At 40.5% G+C, this 23,618-nt stretch overlaps 1 protein-coding gene across 2 annotated transcripts in view; it reads right to left on the reverse strand.

Annotated features, from left to right (window-relative positions):
- LOC133606814 (regulator of G-protein signaling 12-like) overlaps positions 1-23,618 on the reverse strand; it is a 142,730-nt gene that overhangs the window by 32,921 nt on the left and 86,191 nt on the right. For both annotated transcript variants that reach the window (XM_061961158.2, XM_061961157.2), the window contains 12 exons: positions 18,558-18,721; positions 18,342-18,434; positions 13,907-14,050; positions 6,788-6,970; positions 6,561-6,711; positions 5,598-5,695; positions 5,299-5,490; positions 4,446-4,519; positions 4,244-4,370; positions 4,019-4,115; positions 2,337-2,392; positions 2,042-2,150 (listed from right to left, as the gene is read on the reverse strand). In XM_061961158.2, coding sequence (XP_061817142.2) covers positions 2,042-2,150; positions 2,337-2,392; positions 4,019-4,115; positions 4,244-4,370; positions 4,446-4,519; positions 5,299-5,490; positions 5,598-5,695; positions 6,561-6,711; positions 6,788-6,970; positions 13,907-14,050; positions 18,342-18,434; positions 18,558-18,721 — 1,488 coding nt within the window. The remainder of the gene's footprint in view (positions 1-2,041; positions 2,151-2,336; positions 2,393-4,018; positions 4,116-4,243; positions 4,371-4,445; positions 4,520-5,298; positions 5,491-5,597; positions 5,696-6,560; positions 6,712-6,787; positions 6,971-13,906; positions 14,051-18,341; positions 18,435-18,557; positions 18,722-23,618) is intronic.

Raw genomic sequence — 23,618 nt, forward strand, 5'->3', positions numbered from 1 at the left:
GGCGGCTTATAGGTGGACAAAGTTTTGAAATATGCCGTTCATTGAAGGCGCGGCTTATAACCCAGGGCGGCTTATGGTGCGGAAAATACGGTACTCAAAGTGCTTTGACAGTATTTCCACATTCACCCATTCACACACACATTCACACACTGATGGCGGGAGCTGCCATGCAAGGCGCGAACCAGCAGCCATCAGCAGCAAGGGGTGAAGTGTCTTGCCCAAGGACACAACGGACGTGACTAGAAGGTGGGGATTGAACCCCAGTAACCAGCAACCCTCCGATTGCTGGCACGGCCACTCTACTAACTTCGCCACGCCGTCCTCCATTGTATAAACAGAATACAATGATTTGCAAATCATTTTCAACCCATATTCAATTGAATGCACTACAAAGACAAGATATTTGATGTTCAAACTCATAAACTTTTTTTTTTTTTGCAAATAATAATTAACTTAGAATTTCATGGCTGCAACACGTGCCAAAGTAGTTGGGAAAGGGCATGTTCACCACTGTGTTACATGGCCTTTCCTTTTAACAACACTCAGTAAACGTTTGGGAACAGAGGAGACACATTTTTTAAGCTTCTCAGGTGGAATTATTTCCCATTCTTGCTTGATGGACAGCTTAAGTTGTTCAACAGTCCAGGGGTCTCCGTTGTATTTTAGGCTTCATAATGCGCCACACATTTTCAATGGGAGACAGGTCTGGACTACAGGCAGGCCAGTCTAGTACCCGCACTCTTTTACTATGAAGCCACGTTGATGTAACACGTGGCTTGGCATTGTCTTGCTGATATAAGCAGGGGCGTCCATGGTAACGTTGTTTGGATGGCAACATATGTTGCTCCAAAACCTGTATGTACCTTTCAGCATTAATGGCGCCTTCACAGATGTGTAAGTTACCCATGTCTTGGGCACTAATACACCCCCATACCATCACAGATGCTGGCTTTTCAACTTTGCGCCTATAACAATCCGGATGGTTCTTTTCCTCTTTGGTCCGGAAGACACGACGTCCACAGTTTCCAAAAACAATTTGAAATGTGGACTCGTCAGACCACAGAACACTTTTCCACTTTGTATCAGTCCATCTTAGATGAGCTCAGGCCCAGCGAAGCCGACAGCGTTTCTGGGTGTTGTTGATAAATGGTTTTTGCTTTGCACTTACAGATGTAGCGACCAACTGTAGTTACTGACAGTGGGTTTCTGAAGTGTTCCTGAGCCCATGTGGTGATATCCTTTACACACCGATGTCGCTTGTTGATGCAGTACACCCTGAGGGATCGAAGGTCACGGGCTTAGCTGCTTACGTGCAGTGATTTCTCCAGATTCTCTGAACCCTTTGATGATATTACGGACCGTAGATGGTGAAATCTCTAAATTCCTTGCAATAGCTGCTTGAGAAAGGTTTTTCTTAAACTGTTCAACAATTTGCTCACGTATTTGTTGACAAAGTGGTGACCCTCGCCCCATCTTTGTTTGTGAATGACTGAGCATTTCATGGAATCTACTTGTATACCCAATCATGGCACCCACCTGTTCCCAATTTGCCTGTTCACCTGTGGGATGTTCCAAATAAGTGTTTGATGAGCATTCCTCAACTTTATCAGTATTTATTGCCACCTTTCCCAACTTCTTTATCACGTGTTGCTGGCATCAAATTCTAAAGTTAATGATTATTTGCAAAAAAAAAAATGTTTATCAGTTTGAACATCAAATATGTTGTCTTTGTAGCATATTCAACTGAATATGGGTTGAAAATGATTTGCAAATCATTGTATTCCATTTATATTTACATCTAACACAATTTCCCAACTCATATGGAAACGGGGTTTGTAGTTCCAAAAGACTGACTTGTTTAAAGTGTGAAAAATATGAATATATATTTATACAACAGTTTTTGGAAAGTGGACAAATTTGATCAGTTGTGTGAGTTTTTTTTTTTTTTTTTATATCATTTCCATGCAGCAAAAGCAGCAGCAGCTCTTTAAGAGTTCTCAGAATAAAGCAAAAGCAGAGCTAAGAAGTATAAGAAGTTTACCTTCAGCTTCGTCTATATTTATCTTTTTCTGTTTTCTCTTCTCCCCGAGGAATGCAGAGTCTGCATCGCTTCGTGCTCTCATTGAAAAGTCCTTTGGGCTCTCATCTCCCTGCAGATTCAGCGAAAATAAATAACAATTCACTCTGTCAAAGGGGAGCTAATGCGTGAGTGTGATTGTTAGTATGTGTTAGGGTGAAAAAGAAACTATTAAGCATTAGCTTTAATGTTAATAGTATCAATATTGTTAATAATACAGCCAACAATCCAATGTAAAGGTAAATCATATGTGTCTTACCGTTGCGGAAAGACTCCTCGTAGGTGCTTGACTTTTCAGCAGCTTGGATTTGCTGTCTGTTTTGGAGGACAAATCTCAACAATGTAATTTCAATCAAATGGTAGTTAATAGTAGTAGCTTTTTAGAAAATGGCCACTGTTTGTCTAAATGCATTTATTGAATACAGTGGGGTAAATAAATATCGGCTCCCATGTTAATTGTGTTAGTTTATCCACTTACAAAGATATGACGATTTTTTATGGAGAGAGACAAAATGTAGAAATAAAAAGTAAATTATAGGTAAATAGATAACATTAAATAAAAGTTGTAAATTAATTTTTATTTGACTACATTTGTGATCCTCTATCATGAATCAGCAAGCATTCTGACCCCCACAGACTGGGGCTCACAAACAAGTCCGGTCCCTGTAAGAAAGTATTCTAAATCTCAATTTGTTAAATGGATAAAAGACCACTACAGGCAAGACAAAAGACAAGTTAAAGATTGATCTGGTAGGGTAAAGATGATTGTGAGAAAGGTAAGGGACCAGCCCAGTATAACAAGAGAAGAGCTGGTTAATGATCCAAAGAGAGTTGGGAACACACTTTGCTGTAATGGAATGAGATTGTGGCGTTCCCCGTGGTCCACCTGCTCAAGAAGACACGTGTTCAGGCCCATCTGAAGTTTTGACAGTCAAATGAATGACTCAGACAAGGCTTGGGAGAATGTGATGTGGTCACATGAGATACAAATTGAGCTCTTTGTCAATAATTCTAAGTCAATAACATCAGCAGCTTTTTACGACCGTACCTAAAACACATTGCCAAAATCAAAGGAATAGTGTCTGAACCGACTTTAGATAGACAAATCAATGCCGTGGTCTACAGCAGGCTACTGATTGGCCTTCTCACTGGGCTCTCTAAACGAGCTGTAAAGCAGCTAGTTGCAGGACATCCAGAATGCTGATACTCGAAAATACAGGAAATAAGACCTTATTAGTAAAGTGTGCTGGTCACTGGTCTTCCTGTTTTTCAGAGAACATACTTTAAGACAGCTCTACCTGTGTACGAGTCTCTTAATGGTCTAGCACCAAAGTACATCTCTGACATTTTAAGGCAATACGAACCATTTCAGGCTTTGAATGTCGGGATTTAACATGGTTAGGCTGCATTTCAATTTTATACTCCTAAAATTTTGAACAGTCTTCCAGAAGATGTGAGACTTCGGCAGTGTTCAAATTCAGGGTAAAAACTAAAAAACTAGCTTAGCTGTGCATATGACAACTGAAAGTCTTTATCTTCACTATATGCTTTAAATTTAATAAATTCAAGAGGATTTTATCAAATACTTATTTTCCCCAAGGTCAAGGTCAAGCATTTACATTACCTAATATGTAGTGTATAACAATAGAGACACAGTATTGGAGAAGACACAGAGGCCTTTATACAGATAGAGCTTTATCGCGGTAATATTATTGAATTATACATTACATTTGTTCTTAAATCTAACATATTGATTGCATCAAAATGTTTAATATACTATATATTTTTTGTTTTACAATACTTTTAAAACGCATACTCTGCAAAGAGGAGGTAAAGTTTGTATTGGAGTGTGAGGATATCAAATAAAAATAATATAACTGCTATAAATGATGTATAAAAAATTTCAGCAAACGTGTGTATTTGATCAATCTAGCACCTTACCTTTGACTGAAGCGGAGTCTACTCGCTCCAACACGACTCTCAGGCCATCCAGAGTAGAAATAGGGGCGCCCAAGTCCAAAGGCTGGGTCTCTCCGTTCTTAATAAAAGAAAACAAAATGTTTTAAGCATTTATGTTACTTCTTTCAGTACTTACAGTACAGTACAGTACTTAAAATACTGAATTGTAGCCTTTAATAATACTCCACCCTGCTAACCGCTCCTTACTATTTTCACCAGCAGATCGCTGAGGTGTAGGCCATATTTGGACACCACGGGACGCAGGACTTCTGTCACGGGTTTGGTGGGTTTGGCTTTCAGACCAACAGAGCGGTTAATGGGAACCAGGTCCAGTCTAAAAATACAGCACAACATGTTATGAGATAAATGTAATAATAACTATACAGATAGTACCAATGATTATTCAAACCGAAACAAGGTCCTCTTCTCCAGTCTTAAATCTCGTGAGCTGAGGGTCATGCAGTCCTGGTCCAATACTAAAGGCTTTAAAGTAAAAAAATAAAGAAATCAAAACAAAGTGGGTCCCAGACACCATTTGCAGACCGCAGCTTATTTTTTAATGGCCCGCGACAAATTGTAAAAAAAATTAAAAAAATAAGCATACCTGTTAGATTAAAAGTAGAGCGACACTTTTCAAAATATGCAATTTAGTACCACAAAAACACACAAAATTATCGAAAATTGTTATCATTGAGTACCGGTATCGATTCCAAGGAACCGCAAATTGGCATTGTGTAGGTTCAAATTGTAAAGGTACCCATTCCTACGCAGAAGATGAATGATTCATCTAATTAATTTGTTAATTATTTTCACAAGGTGCTGTTCATGTTTTATATGGTTCTAACTTCTAAGTATGTAAAGCAGAAAAGGAGGCAGGTATAGCTCGACCAGATATGCTTAATTAAATTTTTTTAAATTACTTTTGAGTAAACAAATGTTGGTATTTCAATAAACTACAAGCTAAAAAAGGCCTGAATTATCATTATCATTATTGTTATTATTATTTTTGTGTATTGGAAATGTTGTGTATCCTTGTTCCCTTAATATATTAAAAGATTTTACAAGAAAAAAATTATAACATCCAATTTCATTATGTCGTGTATTTTCTGCAGTTAAAAGAAGAAAATATTTTAATATACAAAATATATACGTATTTTATCAAAATTGTAAAATATATTTTGTATATTATATACTAACGTAAATAGCACGTAGCATAATGGTGTTGAGTTTCATCCTGGAACAGACTACTGTAATCATCTTACCTTTTCCCCTCCGGCCAGGAAAAGATCAACGGCGGCGATGTTGACATTGATGTCATGACACAGAACATGTAGGACGTCCCTAATGGAGGCACCAGGCCGGAGGACGATAGAGGAGGATGAGCCGTTGGGCAGTGTCACACTGCAATGTTTGGATGAACGCTCCCAAGCCGTGACAGAGTGACGATAATCCGACTGAGTAAAGGTGAGGAAAATGTTTTATTAAAAAAAGATCTATGAGTGGGTTGACAAAGAAGGAAGAACGTGTAGGTTGTGTTGCCATGGTGACAGTGGAATCTTACCTCCATCTTGGCAGCAGAGCAGGAAGTGGGCATCTCTAAGCTGGTACTGGACGTCAACGACCCCTGGGACTCACGGCGACTGTTACTACTCCAATAGTCTACAAATATACACAATAATATGTCATACAATTAGTGGATTTGGAACTAAAACGTTTAAAATTTGGGAAAACGTAGCATTAGTGCTGACTACAGAGATACAAAAGATACAATTTTTTCTCAATTCAAAATATAATTGTTTTTAATTTCGAGGCAAAGTGTGCACAATCTGGAAAACTAGCATTTGTGTGCTGGCAAAGGAAGTAAAATCTGTTTTGTTGTACAACTGGTGCTGATAAGGTTATTAAAAAATATTGGATTGCATTGTGCTGACTCTGATTAACAGTGTTCAGAATCTTGAGTAAAGGAGTACTTTTGTGCTGACCAAAGCAGCTGAAAAATGTATCTTTAGGCCTAAAAAAGTGGAATAAAAACCACAGTTGCAGTACAACTGGTGATTGTTGTCTCCGTTGTTTTCTTATTCAGTATAATTTTGGCGTTTTTGTCCTAAGTTTTACAGAATTATAAAGAAAATAGTGCTGTTGTGATGTATGAAATAAAAAAATCTTGTGCTGATTGGCCTTTCTGTTGATTTTCAAACATGTTAAATTTCGACAGGAATAATGCCAATTTGCTGGCTAAATAAAATAGAAATATGTTTTTCCATACTGTTTGCCTATACAGTATTTTTCAAATTCAAATGTTATTTTCTTGATTTTGACCTCAAATGTGAATAATTTAGGGGAAAAATTGTATAATTGTGCTGGTAAAATAAAGACAAAATCAGTTTGGCTAGAATGGTGTCCTGATGGGCCTTTCAAAAGTGACATTGCATTTTGTTGAATTTTGATGCAAAATTTGCATAATATTTGGGGAAACTATCATCATTGTACTGGCTAAAAAACTTGTGTTGTATGCTATACTCACCGAGGTTAATGTCTCCAATATCCTTCTTTTTCGGACCCTTCCCAAAGCTCCTGTTGCGGGACCACGAGAAGAAGATGCCACGTTTTTTGTCTATGCTTTCATCTCTGCTGTCCTCGTTAAGTGACCTCCCTGACCTCTGTTTCCTGGCGTCCTGCAAGGTTAGACCGCATTCATAAAATAACCAAACTAATAGTTAATTGAGTGGTCTGCTTTTTTTTTTTAAGTACCTTCTTTGGCGTGGAAAGGGTAGAGCGGTCGGAGCTAGCACTGTGTTTGGACGGCGCAGGACTGCAGGGGATCTGGTATGGGTCAGGCAAAGGTAGGCCGTCCACCTCGGAGCGCATACACTCCTGATAAAGCGAGGATTTAAGGAATCGGGAGTAACTGTCAAACTTCATCAAGTTGAAAATCTGAAGAAGAAAAGAAAAAAAGTAAACAAAAAGGATGAGAAAAACACTTGAAAAGAAAAGTTAATTGTTTTATATTTGTCGCATAGTAAACTGTTTGGTTTGGTACAAAATGTGCAGAATTTACAAAAAAATAGTCGCCATGTCTTGGCAAAAGACGTACAAGCTCAGCACATAAATAAACTCAGTCTTGATGCCGCTGGATCTTGGTGCAGCTTTTAATACAGTAGATCACATTATTTTAAATTGACTTTAAAAACCAGATGAGCCTTTCAAGCAGTCCTCACACTTTGTTCAAATCCCATCTCTCAGACAGAAACGTTTTGGTAAACATGAATACAAGGTCCTTAAAAACTGGTGGTATATATTAGGTGTCATTCTTTTCAAAAAGGGGAACTGCACTTTTTTCCTGAATGTTGCCTATTGTTCACAATCCTAATGAGAGACAAGAAGACAAAAGGTTTTTTTTTGCATTCTAATTTGTAGAAATCGGCTCTTTCTTGATCGCTGGCAATGCAGCTAATGGGAGCAATACATTCTGCCTTTAAATCACTTTAAAAATGCATTCAAAAACCGCCCAAAATACTTCATTTGCGTTCTGTAACCTCTATAATAACCAAGCTGTAGCCATACTCTTTTTGTAGGAGCGAACACTGAGGAACTCTTTTTCTAGCGTAGTAACAACTCGCCTTGGGACGACATGCTAAGGCATTAGGTGTAAGCGAGCTACTGTAAGAGATAAGCTGGCTTTTATGTCAGCAGCTGAATCGCTTTGGAATTTGAAAAACATGAACAGTATCTGTAAAGTATTAGCCCACATTTCATGTTTTGTTTGTACACAGCTTGTAACGATCTGGTGTGGTGGATCCCAAGGATGCAGAGACGTTTAGCGTGCTGTCAATAGTCTTTCTCTTTATTCAAGAGGTAGCACACAATAGCAACAACAAAAGCGATGGTGGCAAACACAGCATGTAAAAACTACCTATATAAATTACCTACAAAAAACCAAAAGCGCTAGACAAGGCTAGGAGATATACTTCATGAAAGAAGTAATACTGAAAAAACAAAGTACAAAATAAAAGCGCTAGACAAGGCTAGGAAAAATACAAGCAAACCTGAGATGATGCACAAGACGAACTAGTGAGTCCGCTTACGAGTCAAAATACAAATGTGTCTGAAGCAAGCAGTAGACAAAGTTCCAGCGCTCACAGGCCGTCAGCAGCCAGGTTAAATAGGCTGCCTCTAATCAATGTCAGGTGTGTGCTGCAGCCTCGCGCCAGCTGCACTCCATACTGAGGACGAGAGAGAGAGTGAACATGGTGTGCAGACAACAACAGAAATGAGCAAGGACATTTCAGATTACCACACAGCTAGCTCGACAGTGTATGAGTTGTAAGAAAACAAGCATGGTGTGCTGCATTTATCATGATCAATATTATAGTGATTCACTCGATGGACGGTTGTCTGTTTGATCCTGCTGGCCGGTGAAGTTTTTTAAAGTTGACTTCGGGAAAGCACGCCATATATGTTCGCATAGCTTGACTCCAAGTCTCATATCTATATCCGCAAGTCACGCCGACCTCAGTCTCTCGGCTTCCGTATGCTCCAACGTTTCACCCTCTGTTCATGCTCGCTTCTCTGACCAGCAGTTCATCCTCCGTATATTTAGCTTCAAAATGATAACAAGGTGACTGTCGACAACAACACCCCGGTCTGCAGCAGTGAGGGCGGAGCGGGGCTCCTCACGGCCTATCCCCGGTCCCTGACGGTCGGGGACGCGGCGCCTGGACCCATGGCCTATACAGGATTCAGGGGCCTCTTCATCAAATCCTGGTCTTTGTTCTCAGGTACACCTAAGCCCGCCAAATCCACAACCCCCCCTACCTGCCCCCCCCCCCCCCCCTCCAACTCCTCCACTCACCAAAACCCGCGGGAAAAAACACCCACCCCCTCCCCCCCTACCTGGCCCCCCCTCTCCAACTCCGCCCCTCCCCACCCCTTCATCTGGCTGACGAACAATAGGCCTCTCTCCCCCTCCTCCTCCCACAAGCCTCTACATCAAAACAGAGAACCGGACTGCCCTTCATCATCAACTTCAACTTCAATAACAACCAACATGGCCATGCCTCCTTTTTCTGGACATTACCACAAACATCCCAGAACAAGCTACGGTAGTCAGATTACTTCCAGACCTCCACCCCAGATCACACCTCACTCTTACCCACTTCTCCAAAGTGGGCTGGCTCAGGGTGGAGAACAGAGTAAAACAACTTGCACTGAGCCTAGTCTATAAAATCCGCTACACCTTCCTGATACCAAAGTACATGTCAAACTACTTCCTTAAAGTAAATGACCGCCATAACCACAACACCAGAGGGAGCTCCACTAACCACGTTAAACCCAGATTCTGAACTAACAAAGGTCTTAACTCATTCTCTTTCTATACCATATCAATATGGAATGCACTCCCAACAGGTGTAAAAGAAAAGGCATCTCTATCCTCCTTCAAACCCGCACTAAAAGAACACCTGCAGGCAACTACAACCCTAAACTAACACCCCCCCCCCCTTCCACATAATACCTCTTCGGATTGTAAATAATCAAATGTAAACAATCAAACAATCAAATGTAGACACTTTTTCTTATACTTTCTGATCTCTCTCTCTATGTCCACTACTTGCTGTACATATCCTACCAAGTCAGTCTTACACTGTTTCAATATCTATTTCTCTGATGATGCAATTGTTGATGCTGATTGTTGATGACTGAAGTGTTGATACCAACCAAACCTAACCCCCACACCCCATATCCCACACCCCGGATTGTAAATAATGTAAATAATGTAAATAATTCAATGTATATACTCTCATGATTATCTTGTGTGATGACTGTATTATGTTAGTATATATATGATAGTATATATCTGTATCATGTATCAATTTAAGTGGATCCCGACTTAAACAAGTTGAAAAACTTATTCGGGTGTTACCATTTAGTGGTCAATTGTACGGAATATGTACTTCACTGTGCAATCTACTAATAAAAGTTTCAATCAATCAATCAATCAATCAAGGTTGTGAATCCTCATTTGTCCAAAAGTAGCCGTCTTTGTTGTCTATTACCAAGTCTGCCATGATTACAACACACTCACATTTGTTTCTGGAAGTAGGAACACACATTTGTTGCTGGAAGTGCGCTGCTATGGAAATGGAAATAAATGCGCTGAGGAAAGAAGTTCCAGTAATGCATAAAATGACCAAAATACAGTAAATATTAAACATTTTACATTTTGTTATGAACGTTGTCTGTTACTACATTATATATATACTTACAGTGTGCATCTAAAACATATTACATATTGTTATGAAGGTGTCTGTTACTACATTATATATATACTTGCAGTGTGTGTATAAAACGTTGCTGAAACTTTTGAAATTGTTTTAGAGGGTTTGAAGGCTACAACGGTGACTTCCATTAGCCGCATTTTGCAAGCATTTTTTTATCATCTTTAAAATCCTAAAAAAAATATGTCTTCTTGTCTCTCATGATGATTGTGAACAATGGGAAAAATTCCCCAAAAGTTGCAGTTCCTCTTTAATATTTACATGCGTCCACTTGGTAGTGTTCCGCAAAGTAACAACAATTAAAGAATAATGATGATTATGAAGCAAAATGTCCTGTTGTGGTAATATTTCAGCTTCAACATGCAATATAAGTCCATCAACACGAACGAGCGAGAGGAAATGACGTGATGGCAATAATACGTCCAACCTACTTTTTTCATCTGGGAAAACAAATGCACTTTTAGATGTTCAATATTTATTTAAGTACAATTTTTGATTACAGAGTTGAGGGTCCATTATAGTTGTTTAATTGTTTATTTATTTAGGATAACTAAATGTGTCTGCCTTTCAATCACAGTACAATGGTAAACAATTCTACAGTAATGAGAAATAAAAGTGTAGATACCTTTAAATTGTTACTTGCATTACTATTAGACATTATGATTGCATTACATTATGAGCATGATGTAGACAAAAGCTCTGAATCTCTCTGCATAAAGCCAACTATGTTTTTAAATAGATTATTGTGGGGACGGCGTGGCGAAGTTGGTAGAGTGGCCGTGCCAGCAATCGGAGGGTTGCTGGTTACTGGGGTTCAATCCCCACCTTCTACCATCCTAGTCACATCCGTTGTGTCCTTGGGCAAGACACTTCACCCCTTGCTCCCGATGGCTACTGGTTAGCGCTTGCATGGCAGCTCCCGCCATCAGGTGTGAATGTGTGTGTGAATGGGTAAATGTGGAAATACTGTCAAAGCGCTTTGAGTACCTTGAAGGTAGAAAAGCGCTATACAAGTATAACCCATTTATCATTATCATTTATATTGTTCCAATGTGTGTCACCCCGAGAAAATAATATGTTGATTGACAGTCTAAAAGTAACATGTTTTCCTTCACTCGTTATTTGTGCAGTTTTATGCATGCATATGTATAAAATACAAAAATTACAAAACTAATCGCAATCGCAATTTCGAAGAGAAAAATCGCAATTGGGTTTTTTTTTCAAAATCATGCCGCTCTCGTGTGTGTGTTTCTGTGTCTGGTGATGGGGTGAACGGGAAGTTGTTGGTAATTGAGGCATTGTTTATAAATCTGTAAAGTACTTTGTGTTGCTTTTTAATGAATAGCAAAATAACAAAAATGTTGTTCTTCAATCTGACTTTGCAAAATATTCTTTGCCAATCCTGCTTTCTAGTTTGCAACATTTAGTTACAAAACACTGTACACTGTTGTAGAATTGGACCAAAACGGTCCAGAATTAACTAAAACTTAGTGAAATGCTGGCAAAAAAGTAATGCGTGTCACACTTGTGTTCATTCCTGCTACTTGTGTTTAATTTTAATTTTATGCAGTTTAAAATCTGGAATGCATTTTGTAGATTTTGACTTTAAATGTGCAGAATCAATTGAAAAAAATTGCTAGCAAAAAAATTATAAGAAGTAAAATCAGTTTAGTTATAATGCTTGATTATTAAAATTGAGACTGTATAGTAGAGATGCGCGGATAGGCAATTATTTCATCCGCAACCGCATCAGAAAGTCGTCAACCATCCGCCATCCACCCGTTTCTAACATTTGATCAGAACCGCACCCGCCCGCACCCGCCCGTTGTTATATATCTAATATAGACGATGCAAGGCATTAGTGAGGTTATAAAGCTTTTGCCTGTTAAAGAAAGGAGACTGATCCAATGCAGCACAGACATTCGCGTGCCACACTGTCACGACCCAGACGCACACCAGTGCGCAATCATATGGGAGCCGCGCTGAGCGCACCTCCAAGCGCGTCTCGCTGCCGGCGACGGCCGGGTATGGGCCCGACGCTCCAGCGCCGTCCATTTTCAGGGCTAGTTGATTCGGCAGGTGGGTTGTTACACACTCCTTAGCGGGTTCCAACTTCCATGGCCACCGTCCTGCTGTCTATATCAACCAGGGTGAGCCCCACCCCTTTCGTGAGCGCACTGCGCGCGGAGTGACCCCTGTTACGCGCCCCCGGCAACAGGGGTGGCGGGCAGGTAAGCTGCGCGGGCGGAGTGACCCCTGTTACGAGCCCCCGGCCACGGGGGTGGCGGGCAGGTAAGCTGCTTACCTGCTACGCGTGACGCCGGCCGCGGTGAAGGCGGACGAGGCGGGGTGTCGGTGCGGTGGGCGCGGTGGTGACCCTGGACGTGCGTCGGGCCCTTCTCGCGGATCGCCTCAGCTACGGCTTCCGGTGGGGCCCTCTCGGGGTAAGGGGCCTCGGTCCCGGACCCCGGCGAGGCGTCCCTTCTCCGCTCCGTAAAAGTGTCCATCTCTTTTTTTTTTTTTCTTCTGTTGTGGCATATGCTGCAGGTGCCTGCTCGTTTTTCGTATGTGGGTAACAACATTTAACTATGTATATATATTTCCGAATTGGTTTAACTGCCACCCGCCTGAATCTATTTAAAATCTAATTTTTTTTCATTTCAACCGCCCGACCCGACCCGCGGATAAAATCTTTTTTTTTTTTTTTTCATCCGCCCGATCCGCGGATAATCCGCGGACTCCGCGGTTGTGCCCGCAAACCGCGCATCTCTACTGTATAGTATTATGTTGATTTTGAAGTAAAATCTGCATAATCTGGTAAAAAGAACTGCTGGCATATCGGTTGCACTCTACAACTCGTGCATATTTGTAAAAATCAGGTTTGCATTTCATTTTACTTAAAATATGTAGAATCTGGCAAAAAAGAAGTGTGTGGAGCTTGTTGTCATGGGCCTATTTATCTATTTTAATAAACACCACTGTATATTTTGAACTAAAATATGCAGGGTGCTGTGGAAAAATCACACCATTTTAAAGTTAAAGTACTACTGATAGTCACACACACACTAGGTGTGGTGAAATTACTGTCTGCCTTTGACCCCTCCCCTTGTTCCACCCCCTGGGAGGTGAGGTGAGGGGAGCAGTGAGCAGCAGCTGTGGCTGCACTCGGGAATCATTTTGGTGATTTAACCCCCAATTCCAACCCCCAATTGATGCTGAGTGCCAAGCAGGGAGGTAACGGGTCCCATTTTTATAGTCTTTGGTATGACTCGGCCGGGGTTTGAACTCACGACCTACCGATCTCAGGGCGGACACTCTAACCACAAGGCCACTTTTGTCTGCAGAAGAACCTTTTGTCCTTGTAGTCTTAATTCGACAAATATGGCGGGAACAAAACCTGTCCATGGGCTTTTTTGTAAAATCAGTATTGTATTTTGTGGATTTTGACCTAAAACAGTGCTTTTGTAGTGGCCTTCCGCCCGAGTCTGCACCCCCGCGACCCGAGAGGGACGAGCGGGAGAAAATGGATGGATCTCAAAATACATGTTTTTAAAAACAATTTTGTAAGGTGACTAAATGGGTTTGTCCCTGTAACCTGTAGCTGTTGTGTCTTGAACATGTCGGGCCGTGGGGACGTAAGGACATCGTCGGCCAGCTGGGCTTGACTGTCGATGTTGACCGGCATGGTGGCCTTGCTGGACAGAAAGCTGTTGTAGATCTCTCCAGCTCGCTGGGAAAGCTGAGGGGAAAAAATGCAATGCATGTTGGTCATTTTTGGTGGTGAAATAAGAAAAGACAGTGTATTGTAATTTGTGAGCCTTGTTTCTTAAATTGTGGCTGAAAGTATTTTTTTATCAAATGTTGCTTGTTGCTGATTTTGACCCATAATCTGCCTAACCTGGCCTCATCTTCTAAAGTAGACCTGCTAACACTGAATACGTTTGGGGGCCACTTTGATATTTGTCATATATGTTATGTTTTGTAAAGAGTCTTAAAAAATTATGCAAAACCAACTTTTCTTACCAACTGGTATTTGTTTTTGTGCATTCGGGACCCCCACAAGTCCTGAAAATTTGAAAACGAACCATGCAGGCATGGCGGGGATATTTATAAAAAAAATGTTTTTGGGAATTTGAGACTTTAGTTACGTATTTTGCCTTAGTTACGTCAGTGGATATCTCCATAATGGTAAAGGTTTACTTGAAGAGCTTTGCACAAGTTTGATATATTTATTCAGTTTTCATCAAAAGCTGTAGTTACTAAGTTCCTTATTTTTCTCTATTATTTAGTGGGGCAGACAGTGTTTGTACATGCATATGCATGCTAAAATCCTCGGCTCTTGCCGCTTCTCATTAAAAGTAGCGTATAGTTCTAACTTACACTCGCTATGGAAGCGCTAAAAACTACAACATAGCTGACTTGGAGTAGACGCAGTCAAAGGAGGCTTGGCTTGGAGGACACAAAACGGCCCACTCTGAAGAGACAGTCAGAAAGCGACTTGAAGATTGTCTGTAAAACAAAATCTATGCAAGATTTTGACCAAAGCACCACCATTGCATGTTATGTAGACCACAAGGGAAATGTAGAAAAAAAAATCATAATATGGCCCATTGAAGAACCATCATATACTGTATGTTTAAAAAGCAATGTGTTCTTATTCATACTATGTGTAGTTCTTATTATCAACGATTTAGCTTTTTCTCCTTACATTATTCCTCAAAAAATCCAAAAATGTAGCTGTTTTTTTGGTTTAGAAATTGTATTTCTATATAATGTCCTACGGGCCAATAAAATAGCCATGGCCCGCAAATGATCACTTGGCCATGCTTTGGACAGCCCTGCTTTAAAAGCCTAGGGTTAAGCGTGTGACGTGACTTCAACTCATTGCAACCACAACTTTTGTCGACTATTAAGGTTGTTAGCTTCCTTCGTTGTGAGTCATTGATGGTAATTCGGGAGAGAAGGAGAGTGCTATTGCATCTGGAACCCATCGATGCATTACAACACATTTTTTTTTACTGCAACTATTGGGCTGTAAAACCTCTGAATTACAAATGTATACACATGAAATAATGCTCTTCCGTGTGATGAGATATTTTTGGGGGTGCACCTCGCAGTACACTATGAGGTTTTTGCATAGGGAAGAGAAAATCGATGTACCGTAGTCTCAGCATAGGAACCTGATTTCTTTGACTGACTGAACTTGAAACTGAAATCGGCAAATTAGAACAAAGTGTGTACCCAGAGAGCAACCCAGCATACAAAATGTGTTCAGAGTAGGAAAAATACATTGGAAGGTCGGCTAAAGAACAGGGGGAAATACAGTACATTTTGTGCATAAAAGGGCTTATTTTTGACCATATTGTAGCATGCGATCATATGCATCAATTGCAGTGTGTTCTTGGATATAACAAATACATATTTTATTTTGTTTAATTTGGCAGAGAATGTGCTGATCCTGTACATAAATTGTATTGTGTGCTGTAGAGATGCGCGGTTTGCAGGCACAACCGCGGAGTCCGCGGATTATCCGCGGATCGGGCGGATGAAATTAAAAAAAATTAGATTTTATCCGCGGGTCGGGTCGGGCGGTTGAAATGAAAAAAAATTAGATTTTAAATAGATTCAGGCGGGTGGCAGTTAAACCAATTCGGAAATATATATACATAGTTAAATGTTGGGATGAGAATCAGCACCTCCAAGTCCGAGTCCATGGTTCTCGCCCGGAAAAGGGTGGAGTGCCATCTCCGGGTTGGGGAGGAGATCTTGCCCCAAGTGGAGGAGTTCAAGTACCTTGGAGTCTTGTTCACGAGTGAGGGAAGAGTGGATCGCGAGATCGACAGGCGGATCGGTGCGGCGTCTTCAGTAATGCGGACGCTGTATCGGTCCATTGTGGTGAAGAAGGAGCTGAGCCAGAAGGCAAAGCTCTCAATTTACCGGTCGATCTACGTTCCCATTCTCACCTATGGTCATGAGCTTTGGGTTATGACTGAAAGGACAAGATCACGGGTACAAGCGGCCGAAATGAGTTTCCTCCGCCGGGTAGCGGGGCTCTCCCTTAGAGATAGGGTGAGAAGCTCTGCCATCCGGGAGGAGCTCAAAGTAAAGCCGCTGCTCCTCCACATCGAGAGGAGCCAGATGAGGTGGTTCGGGCATCTGGTCAGGATGCCACCCGAACGCCTCCCTAGGGAGGTGTTTAGGGCACGTCCGACCGGTAGGAGGCCGCGGGGAAGACCCAGGTCACGTTGGGAAGACTATGTCTCCCGGCTGGCCTGGGAACGCCTCGGGGTCCCCCGGGAGGAGCTGGATGAAGTGGCTGGGGAGAGGGAAGTCTGGGCTTCCCTGCTTAGACTGCTGCCCCCGCGACCCGACCTCGGATAAGCGGAAGAAGATGGATGGATGGATGGATGGATAGTTAAATGTTGTTATCCACATACGAAAAACGAGCAGGCACCTGCAGCATATGCCACAACAGAAGAAAAAGAAAAGAAAAGATATGGACACTTTTACGGAGCGGAGAAGGGACGCCTCGCCGGGGTCCGGGACCGAGGCCCCTTCCCCCGAGAGGGCCCCACCGGGAGCCGTAGCTGAGGCGATCCGCGAGAAGGGCCCGACGCACGTCCAGGGTCACCACCGCGCCCACCGCACCGACACCCCGCCTCGTCCGCCTTCGCCGCGGCCGGCGTCACGCGCAGCAGGTAAGCAGCTTACCTGCCCGCCACCCCCGTGGCCCGGGGGCTCGTAACAGGGGTCACTCCGCGCGCTCCGCCCGCGCAGCTTACCTGCCCGCCACCCCTGTTGCCGGGGGCGCGTAACAGGGGTCACTCCGCGCGCAGTGCGCTCACGAAAGGGGTGGGGCTCACCCTGGTTGATATAGACAGCAGGACGGTGGTCATGGAAGTTGGAACCCGCTAAGGAGTGTGTAACAACCCACCTGCCGAATCAACTAGCCCTGAAAATGGATGGCGCTGGAGCGTCGGGCCCAAACCCGGCCGTCGCCGGCAGCGAGACGCGCTTGGAGGTGCGCTCAGCGCGGCTCCCATATGATTGCGCACTGGTGTGCGTCTGGGTCGTGACAGTGTGGCACGCGAATGTCTGTACTGCATTGGATCAGTCTCCTTTCTTTAACAGGCAAAAGCTTTATAACCTCACTAATGCCTTGCATCGTCTATATTAGATATATAACAACGGGCGGGTACGGGCGGGTGCGGTTCTGATCAAATGTTAGAAACGGGTGGATGGCGGATGGTTGACGACTTTCTGATGCGGTTGCGGATGAAATAATTGCCTATCCGCGCATCTCTAGTGTGCTGGCTAAAGAAAGATAAAAAACTATTTTTGGATCAAGCAAATTGAAATCTGGTGATTTACACCCTAAATGTGACTGATCTAAACATAAATGCCATGGTCATGCTGGATAAGGATATTTTATTTTTGTTAGGATGGGTTTATTTTTGAAAACTCAATCTGTTAAATATGACATGAAATTTGCCCAATGTGGACATACAGTCAATAGCGTGTTGGATAAATAAGAGGTGGACTTTTTTTCCTCGTTAATTGGGCATATTTTTTCAATGTTTGAATTGTATTCTGATCATTTTGAATCAAAATGTACACCATCTGAACATAAATGGTGTTTTGGTGATGGTTAAAGAAAGTGATTATTTTTTGGAAACTGGATGGTCTTATTTTTTAAAGTCTGAATGGCATTCCGTTGATTTTTACTTAAAATGTGGCAAATCTAGACAGAAACGATGTTGTGCGGGCTAAAAAAAGTTACATTTACTATGTTTTTACCTTTTTTTAAATCCCATTCTGCATTCTGTTAATTCTGACAGGTCTGGACATAAATGGTGTTGTCGTGCTAACAAGTTATAGGGTGGGCCTATTTTTGTCAAGCCAATCACATTCTTTTGATGCTAAACCCCCAATAAGTGCTCAATGTAGACATAAATAGTGTTGTGGTTAATAAAGAATACAATAAATTGTACTGTGTATCTGGCCAAATAAGATAGTGGTGATGGACTTACCTGCTTTTTATCACTTGCAGGAACATGGCTGAAGTATTCACAGGCTTGCCAGAACAATATATTTTCTTCACTAAATTCTTTTTTGAGAAATTCCTGCAAAGACAAAAATAATTACTTACGTGGGCGCTGTTTATAAAAATGAACAATTGGCTGTGATGTTGGCAAAATGTGGAGGAGCGGTCAAAATCTGTTGCCAAGAAATTGCGTTGATCGTACCGAAAAATAGCGTACGCCCACTGGATCCTGAAGGAGGCGCTCGAAGCAGGCGGCCCAGCTGGCTATACGTTGTTCAGGAAGATTACGATGGCTGCCCGGAAGGCTACCATTACTGGTCAGGCTGCTGTGGCTGCAGCATCCCTGCAGCTGAGCACTGCTGTAATCTGCCAAAGCGACAGAAATGTTACATCATTATAATCTATCCATCCATCCATCCATTTTCTACCGCTTGTCCTGTTCGGGGTATATAGTACCTAAAACACAATTGGGAAAAAACTATTATTGCTGAACAATGTATCACCACTTATTCCAAAAAAGATGTACCAATAGCTATCCAAGTTAACGTTTTTTACAATCAACTTTGTTAGTCAATTTATTAGTGGGCCGAATCCAACTGCCAGTAGAGAACCTGGATGATTTGGTCAAATCCTCTGCCTCTGCGCCTGGCAGAGGCAAAGTGGAACTATGATTAATTTAATCTTTTCTGACCTACAAATGACGTTACTAGGTGGACATACTTATTTAGACATTAAGTATAACTATCAGCCAGAGAGGAGGTCCACCTCATCTGCTTCAGGCTAAAAGAAAACAAAAAAAGGTAGGATAAAGTATTATTTTTATCTGATTGTGACATGCACATGATAACACCTATGTGGGAAAAGCGGTGACATAAATGCTGCTAAAAACAGCTTTTTTTTTTATTCAGCTCTGAATCAATTGGGTAGTGTGCAGGAGTACCTAATGTTCTGACTGGGTGAATCTATATAATGTTTATGAAGTGTATTTTCGACCGTGTGACGATTTCAAATAGCAGTGACGACTTTACAATATATATTTAAACAATGTACATTTTCAAAATATACATTATGATACTTAAGGAGAGAGTGGGGTGTGGTTTAATTTGCAATCTGGGAACACTTCCACAAACGAACATACTGCAGACATACGCAGAAAGTAGGTTGTAAATTGTGTTTTGGTGATGGAGCAAAATTTACAATAAAGCATATCCAATACTTATTATCTAGACCACAAGGAAATGTTTTAATGTAGATCAAAATCATCACAGGTTCCCTTTAAATCATTTTAGAATCTCTTCTAAATTTACAAACAAGACAATATTCAGCCAAATAAGCAGGGAAGCTCCATGCTATTGACTAATCTGTAATGTACTATTCAAAGACGTCTACAGGGGTTCCTATTACTTTTGACCCTCCTTTCCCTCTGTGGTGCAATATGACGCATTGTTGCCATCCGACAGCTGCTTCTACTGGCTCCACTTAGAATCAACCACTACAGTTGGAAATAGCAACACAGTTCTCGCATCCCTGCCCCAGTCGCTAAATTTTTATGTCTTATTTTCTCTTTTTATCTACCCTCTTTCCTTCTTCTTTGTCTCTCTATCTAGAGTCTCTACATGTTTCAACAAGTCAAATTTGGGACTTTTTAATTAGTTTTTATTACCAGAATGTAGGCCTGGGCGATATAGCCTGAAAACTAAATTTAGAATTTTTTTCACAAAAAATTTCTTTTTCTTTTTTAAGAAACCTTAATACAAATAACAGGAGTATATTCAAAAAAAGTCTTGCTTTTTTTGATCAAAAACTAGTAGTTTGAAATGACAATGCATACACTGCACCTTCCTCTTAGCAAAATTCTAATTTGACCAGATATAAATTGTACTTTTTATGCAATAATTTTCAAAGAACTATATTAAGAGCTTCCTCTGGGAGAAAATATTTCTGCTTGAATAAAATATTTATGTAAACAAAAATGTCACTGTTTATTGCATGCAAATAAATAATAATCTTCAACATTGAGATTAAAAAAAGTGTAAACTTAAAAATTCTGTCTTAAGAAAAAAAACATTCTATAAATAAAAATGTAGCATTGCACATTGCATGCAAATAAATAAACTCCAATAAATTATAGCTCACATTTGCTTTCTTATATTTGGACTCGCCGATTTAGTGCTGGACGAAGTGGCTGGGGAGAGGGAAGTCTGGGCTTCTCTGCTTAGGCTGCTGCCCCCGCGACTCGACTTTGGATAAGCGGAAGATGGATGGAGTTAGTGTTTGTTTACCAAACAATCGTAGCAAAAGTGTGTTTTAAGAACTCCGAAGCAGGATACACTACAAAGATAATATTTAAATCAGAAATACTACAAGTTAAAAGTATATCAGGGTTCGAATTTAACCACGGCACGTGGTTACATGCTGTAATGCCCTAAAGAATTGACCAGCATCGACGACAAGAACATGCCGTGACCCTGTTAATGTTACTTGTTAATGGACAATTGTCTGCGATGAGGTGGCGACTTGTCTAGGGCAGTGGTTCTCAAATGGGGGTACACGTACCCCTGGGGGTACTTGAAGGTATGCCAAGGGGTACGTGAGATTTTTTTTAAATGTCTGTCAAAAAGAACTGTGAAAAGAAATGCAACAGTGCAATATTCAGTGTTGACAGCTAGATTTTTTGTGGACATGTTCCATAAATATTGATGTTAATGATTTCTTTTTTTGTGAAGAAATGTTTAGAATTAAGTTCATGAATCCAGATGGATCTCTATTAAAATCCCCAAAGAGGGCACTTTAAGTTGATGATTACTTCTATGTGTAGAAATCTATATTTATAATTGAATCTCTTGTTTATTTTTCAACAAGTTTTTAGTTATTTTTATATATTTTTTTCCAAATAGTTCAAGAAAGACAAATGAGCAATATTTTGCACTGTTATACAATTTAATAAATCAGAAACTGATGACATAGTGCTGTATTTTACTTCTTTATCTCTTTTTTTCAACCAAAAATGCTTTGCTCTGATTAGGGGGTACTTGAATTAAAAACATTTTCACAGGGGGTACATCACTGAAAAAAGGTTGAGAACCACTGGTCTAGGGTGTACCCGCCTACTGCCCGAATGCAGCTGAGATAGGCTCCAGTACCCCCGCGACCCTGAAAGGGACAAACGGTAGAAAATGGATGGATGGATAATTGTAACGTAATTGTTTAGTAAAATAAATTGATAAAAATACTTCGACGGGACTTTTTTTCTTATATTTTCAACTGACATCGCATAATTAACGTTAATCGGTATAAACAACATGGGTGCAGCCCTTTTGGAAGCGTGTGTGTCGGTCAAACGTGTGTTAACCGACAAAGAGAACAGCCAAGTTGTTCTGAGATTTTCCAAGAGATACACTAGTTGCATCAGGTTCTGGAAGGACGTCAGGTTTTCGGTGAATTTAGGTCAGGCAGCTCTCAAAATGCAGAGTAAGGAATAAAAAAAGAAAAAGAAAACACAAACAATTACAAACCCCGTTTCCATATGAGTTGGGAAATTGTGTTAGATATAAATATAAACGGAATACAATGATTTGCAAATCATTTTCAACCCATATTCAGTTGAATATGCTACAAAGACAACATATTTGATGTTCAAACTGATAAACATTTTTTTTTTTTGCAAATAATCATTAACTTTAGAATTTGATGCCAGCAACATGTGACAAAGAAGTTGGGAAAGGTGGCAATAAATACTGGTAAAGTTGAGGAATGCTCATCAAACATTTATTTGGAACATCCCACAGGTGTGCAGGCTAATTAGGAACAAGTGGGTGCCATGATTGGGTATAAAAACAGCTTCCCAAAAAATGCTCAGTCTTTCACAAGAAAGAATGGGGTGAGGTACACACCTTTGCCCACAACTGCGTGAGCAAATAGTCAAACAGTTGAAGAACAATGTTTCTCAAAGTGCAATTGCAAGAAATTTAGGGATTTCAACATCTACGGTCCATAATATCATCAAAAGGTTCAGAGAATCTGGAGAAATCACTCCACGTAAGCGGCATGGCCGGAAACCAACATTGAATGACCATGACCTCCGATCCCTCAGACGGCGCTGTATCAAAAACCGACATCAATCTCTAAAGGATATCACCACATGGGCTCAGGGTCACTTCAGAAAACCACTGTCACTAAATACAGTTTGTCGCTACATCTGTAAGTGCAAAGGGGAAGCGAACCATCCAGACTGTTATCGATGCAAAGTTCAAAAGCCAGCATCTGTGATGGTATGGGGGTGCATTAGTGCCCAAGGCATGGGTAACTTACACATCTGTGAAGGCACCATTAATGCTGAAAGGTACATACAGGTTTTGGAACAACATATGCTGCCATCTAAGCGCCATCTTTTTCAAGGATGCCCCTGCTTATTTCAGCAAGACAATGCCAAGCCACATTCAGCACGTGTTACAACAGCGTGGTTTCGTAAAATAAGAGTGCGGGTACTTTCCTGGTCCGCCTGCAGTCCAGACCTGTCTCCCATCGAAAATGTGTGGCGCATTATGAAGCGTAAAATACGACAGCGGAGACCCCGGACTGTTGAACGACTGAAGCTCTACATAAAACAAGAATGGGAAAGAATTCCACTTTCAAAGCTTCAACAATTAGTTTCCCCAGTTCCCAATCGTTTATTGAGTGTTGTTAAAAGAAAAGGTGATGTAACACAGTGGTGAACATTTGATTATTTGTACATCATATACTTGTGTAACCGACAACGAGGACAGCCAAGTAGACTTTTTAAGGTGTGTATATATATATATATATATATATATATATATATATATATATATATACATATATATATATATATATATATATATATATATATATATATATATATATATATATGTATGTATATATATATATATATGTGTGTATGTGTGTATATATATATATATATATATATATATATATATATATGTGTGTGTGTGTGTGTGTGTGTGTGTGTGTATATATATATATATATATATATATATATATATATATATATATATATATATATATGGCAAACATTATTTTCTTTCGAGGCAGGGGCTCCAAAGCATGCATATATATATATATATATATATATATATATATATATATATATATATATATACATATATACATATATATACTCATACATATATATGCATGCTTTTACTATGAAGCCACGTGTTACATCATAACACGTGACTTGGCATTGTCTTGCTGAAATAAGCAGGGGCAGCCCCAAAGCATG

This window comes from Nerophis lumbriciformis, linkage group LG05 (genome assembly GCF_033978685.3).
Source record: "Nerophis lumbriciformis linkage group LG05, RoL_Nlum_v2.1, whole genome shotgun sequence".
Classification (NCBI taxonomy): Eukaryota; Metazoa; Chordata; class Actinopteri; order Syngnathiformes; family Syngnathidae; genus Nerophis; species Nerophis lumbriciformis.